The sequence below is a fragment of the Echinops telfairi genome, unplaced genomic scaffold (assembly GCF_000313985.2).
Source record: "Echinops telfairi isolate 266 unplaced genomic scaffold, ASM31398v2 ScPeMD7_7465;HRSCAF=8503, whole genome shotgun sequence".
Classification (NCBI taxonomy): domain Eukaryota; kingdom Metazoa; phylum Chordata; class Mammalia; order Afrosoricida; family Tenrecidae; genus Echinops; species Echinops telfairi.
In genome coordinates, this window is record NW_022111365.1 from 10,197,314 (window position 1) to 10,202,825 (window position 5,512).

General features: G+C 38.6%; 1 protein-coding gene across 1 annotated transcript in view; it reads right to left on the bottom strand.

The window, feature by feature from the left end:
- Positions 1 to 5,512, bottom strand: part of WDFY4 (WDFY family member 4) — a 404,997-nt gene that overhangs the window by 187,594 nt on the left and 211,891 nt on the right. The window contains exon 37 of the mRNA XM_004716253.2: positions 969 to 1,154. Within this exon, the coding sequence (XP_004716310.1) occupies positions 969 to 1,154 (186 nt within the window). The remainder of the gene's footprint in view (positions 1 to 968; positions 1,155 to 5,512) is intronic.

Genomic DNA, 5,512 nt, shown 5'->3' on the forward strand with positions numbered 1-5,512 from the left:
AAGGGGGAACCAACAAGAATGATCTACGTATAACCTGCTCCATGGGGGACAGACGAGAAAAATGGGTGAAGGGAGACATCAGACAGTTTAAGACATGAAAAATTTTTTTTATAAATTATCAAGCATTCATGAGAAAGGGGAGAGTGGGGAAAATGAGGAGCTGATGCCAAGGGCTCAAGTAGAAAACAAATGTTTTGAGAATGATGATAGCAACAAATGTACAAATGTGCTTGACACAATGGATGTATGTATGGATTGTGATAAGAATTGTATGAGCCTTGCCATGCCCTGGCCCCAAAGTCCACCTTCAGCATTCCCTGGGGACCTCACCGCTCCATTCCCTGGCTGTTCTGTTGCACCCCCTTAGTGTTTTGCCTCGGTGTGGTGGGGCTTTGAGCTCTTTGAGCACTTTCAGGAATTGCATAAGTCACTCATGAGATCGTGTAGGATTTGGGGGTGTGACACAGAAGTGAAACAAATGAGTGTGCCACCCTCTGGCTGTTTGGCACTGTTTCTCTTTACAGTCTATGTTTAGGGAAGCAACAAATGCAAGGGGATAAAACTGTAGTCGTTCAGCAAAAGTGTAATGAGTCTTATGAAGTGAATAAACATTACAAGCATCAAAAAAAAAAAAAAGAATTGTATGAGCCCCTAATAAAATGATTTAAAAAAAATAAATAAATAAAAACCAGCCACTGAAACCCTTATGGAGGTCTGCACATAGTGACCTTTTCCTTTAACTGATTATTGGAATCTGCTTGCTTGCTTGGTACCCTGGGCCTTCCTTTTATCCTAAGTGCAAAGGAACACGTGTTCTTTGTGAAAAAAATTCCGAGGTAGCACTGATGCAAACCCCACCCACTGAAAGTGGTGTGGGTGCAGAAATACCCCACGCATCTAGTTGAGTCTTGGAAGATCTGGCTGTAAGAAACAGGGGTTCCCATTCCCCAGAGTCTAGTAGCAGAGACCTAAGTAATGCTGCCAGGCCTTGAACATGGTCTCCTCCCAAAGTGGAGTGACTTCTTCAATTTTTACTTCGCTCTGTCCAGGCTTCACAGATAGATCAATCTTGAAGGCATCTTCCAACACCTGCCGCTTCTGTGCTACAAGCCGCTGCCAGAGAGTCCAGACCATTCTCTGGATGTTGTGCTGGACTGAAAGAGAGGAGACATTGCATAATCATGGTGTGTTTCCAGAAAGGGCCAGGGAATGAATATCATAGCTACTTTTATTCACATCCTCTCATTTAATTTCTTCAATTGCTGATGGGGCATGACTCAAAATGAGAAGAAAGAGCTGTAATATCTACTAATAAATGGAACTTGAAATGTGAGAAGTATGAATATCGGAAAATTTAAAGTCATCAGAAATGAAATGAACCATATAAAAATTGAAATGCTAGGCATCAATGAGCTGAAATAGACTAGTATAGGCCATTTTAAAGCATACAGTCATATGATTTATTATGCTGGGAGTGATAAAGTCAAGAAAAATGGCATTGCATCCTTTGTCATAGAGGATATTTCAAAGTCTCTCTTGAAGCATAATGTCTGTGATAGAATAATGTCCATCAGCATATAAGGAAATAAAGTTAATATAATTATTTAATTTTATGCATCAATGACTAAGCTAGTGATGAAGAAGTTCAAGGATTCTACCAATGTCTTCCATCTGAAATTGATCAAACATGCAATCCAAATGCTTTGGTAATTATTGGCAATTGGAATGCAAAAGTTGGAAACAGAAGAAGAAACAGTAACTGGAAAATACAGCCTTTGTGATATAAATAAACCCGGGAATTACAAAATAGAATTTTGCAAGAATAATGGCTTCTCCATCTTCAATATCCTTTTCAACAACATAAACAATGACTAGACATGTGAACTTCTCCATATGGAATACATAGAAATCAAATTTACATCTGTAGGAAGAGATTATAGAGAAGCTCCATGTCATCAGACAAAATAAAGCCAGGGACTGACTGTGGCAAAGATCATCAATCGCTCATATGCAAGTTGAAGTTGAAAAAGTAAAATAAATCCTTAAAAGCCAAAATGTATTCAAATATACTTTGAATATAATCAAACTACTGACAAAAGCTGTGGGATGACATCAAGAACATTATCCACGAAAAAATTAAAAGATCATTAAAAAGAAAGGAAAGAAAGAAAAGATAAAGTGGATATCAGAAGACATTCTGAAACTTGCACTTAAATGCACATTACCTAAAGTAACTGAAAGGAATTAAGAACTAAAAGAGGTGAAACGTACAAAGGACAACTCTACAAGACAAAGTACAGTATTATAATACAACGTGAAATGACCTGGAGTTAGAAAACTGAAAAGACAGGACACATTCAGCACATATCAAGCTGAGAGAACTAAAGAAAAAAATTTCAACAAAAAAAAAAACAACAATTGAACAGTGTGGGAAACATCCAAAGGAGATAGAAGGAATATACAGATTAAATATATATATAATTGACAATCAATCATTTCAAAAGATAGCATACCATCAAGAACTGATGTCACTAAAGTAAAAAAATCAAAGCTGTGCTGACAGCATTAGCAAAAAATAAAATAAAATGCCCAGGACAAACGTGACGTTTTTAATGTGCTGATGAAATACTGGAAGCACTCACTAGTCTGTGTCAAGAAATTTGGAACACAGCTACCCAGCAAACTGATTGGAAGGGACCCATATTTGTAGTCATTCCAAAGAAAAGTGATCACAGAGAAAGTGGGAATTATCAAACAGCATATTAACATCTCATGAAAATAAAATTTTGCTTAAGATCAACCAACAACAGTTGCAGCAGTACATTGATAGGAAATTGCCAGAAGTCAGGGATGGATTAAGAAAAGGATGTGAAACAATGGATATCATTGCTGATGTCAAGTCAATCTTGGCTCCAAGGAGGAAGAAATAACAGAAAAATATTTATGTGTGTGTATATCGTTAATAACCAACTATGAATAGCCTTGAGAAGAATGGGAATGCCAGAGCACTTACTTGTGCTCATGTGGAATCTGTACATGCATCAAGAGGCATTTTTTCAAACAAAACAAAGGAATTTTGCAAGGTTAAAAGTCAGGAAAAGTATACATCAGGGTTGTATCCTTTCACTACATTTATTCAATCCGTGCGCTGAGAAAATAATTCAAGAAGCTAGGAAAGTGGCATCAGGATTGGAGTAAGGCTAATCACTTCTTATTAACAATCTTCCATATGCAGATGACACTTTACTTGCTCAAAGCAAGTAGGACTTGAAGCACTTGTTTATGAAGATCAATGATTTCAACTTTCAATATGGATTACAAATCTATTGTAAGGAAAACCAAAATCGTTACAATTGCACTAACAGATGAACGAAACATATTGAAACTCAACGATTTCAGTTTACTTGCATCCATATTGCAGCGGCAGTCAGGCGATCAAAAGTGCCTTGCAGTCTGTAAGCCTGTTGCCGGAGATCTGATGTCCGTGCTCTCTGTTGAAGAGCACGAGTGTCTCCTCTCTGAGGACCAAGGTGTGTTTGACCTAAGCCATGATATCGTCAGTCCCCTAATAAGTATGTGAAAGTTGGACACTGAATAATGAAAACAAAGAGTAACTGAAACATTGTAATTATGGTGTTGGTGAAGGACAATGAAAGTACCATGGACTAACAAAAAAACAAAGCGGTCTTGGAAGATGTACGGCCAGAATGCTCCTTTGAAGCAAGGATGGCGAGACTTTGTCTCATGTACTTTTGACATGTTTTCAGGCAAGACCAGTCTCTGTAAAATGACATCAAGCTTGGAAAAATAGAGGGGCAGCAAAAATTAGGAAGATCCTTGATAAGGTAGACTGAAAATAGTGGCTACAACAATGGGCTCAAGTTCACAACAGTTGTGAGGATGGCACAGGAATGAGCAGTGCTTCCTTCTGTTGTTTATAGGGCCACTGAACAGTACCTGATAACACCTAATTATTTTTTATCATTTTACTGGGGGATCTTACATATAACAATCAAACAGACTTGTACAATTATTGGCGCCAACAATTTTTAAACATTACCTTTCTTCTTGAACCCTTTGATATCAGCTCCTCTTTTATTTCCCTCACTCCCCCATCCTGCCACCCTTAATATATTATGTATTGCTATTATTTATACATATCTTAAACAGCCCATTCTATCCCCTCACCTACTATCCTGGTATTTGTCCCTCTTGAGATGGTTTTTCTGCCACCATGGCTATCCATTACCCCTTCTTCCCCTTCTCTTTCCCTACCCTTCTGGAATCACCACTCCCATGACTGTTTCTGAGGGGGTTTGTCTATTGTGAGTTCTATATATTGAAAGCTCTAATCTGTGCCAGGTTATGTACATTAGTCTAGCGCTATTTGCGAGGTATGATTGAGATCATAATAGTGGGCGGAGGAAGAATTAAAGAACTACAGGAGTGTTGTTTTTCCTCAAACACCTAATTTCTTAAGGTTCATCCAGCATTGTGAGGACTTAGCAGAAGTCAGTCAGGAGACAGAGTCATAGGACTGAGAGCAAGGCTCTAACCCTCAGTAAGAAATGGGCTTTCGTTTGTGTCTACTTATTGGTTCCAGTTCTAGTACCTTCCTGCCCTCTCATTTCCAGATCTGGGGAACATGATTAATGGGTATGGGGAGCCTCAAACACTAATTGTGTTGTATACCAAACAGAAAGATTCCTTTTGTGAGCTCCAGGTGATGTAATAGCCCTCAATTTCTCCAATCTTCCTTTTCAAATTGGTTTCTCAGGGAAATAGACACAAACCCAAAGCTGTACCAGGTCCAAGCAAATTCTTTTCCCTGCTTTGGACCACATTTGTCATCACCATCCATTTCAATGCCTTGAGTTTGTCTAGATATGCTCAGATATGCTAAGCCAGTTGTGGCTGATGTATCCCACACCTATAATTCTCAAAACAATGTATACATTTTCTCTGATCTTGAATTGCTGAGCTCCACACAGTCCCCAAACTTGGCTGTTGAATCTAATTTGTTCACACTAGATAGAAGGGCATTGCTCAGTTCACCTCTACTGATAAAACCCCAGAGTGTATGCGTGTTCATGTTGTAAATAAACTGTGTTAGAGTAAACTTTCAGTCATAAGAGGCTTGAGCACTGGCTTAGGGAACCCTCTGGTCAGAACTCAGGGGCCCTGGTGCACACTACCTTATATCGTAAAATAAGTGAGAAAGTATACAAACCAACATGGTAGAAGAAAGTCTAATACTGCTTCATGGCTCAAGAGAGAGCAACCTCTCAAATAGATCTGGTGTTACATTTACATAAATTGCCAATCACTTTAACTTGATTTGGGATTTGTAAATTCAACAAACTCTGTCAAACCAACAATCTCAACCAAAATAATACCGTGTTTCCTTGAAACTAAGACATCCCCTGAAAATAAGACCTACTTGTAGTTTTGCCTCTCACTGAAATATAAGGCATGCCCCGAAAATAAGACCTTCCCAAAAATAAGGCCTCCC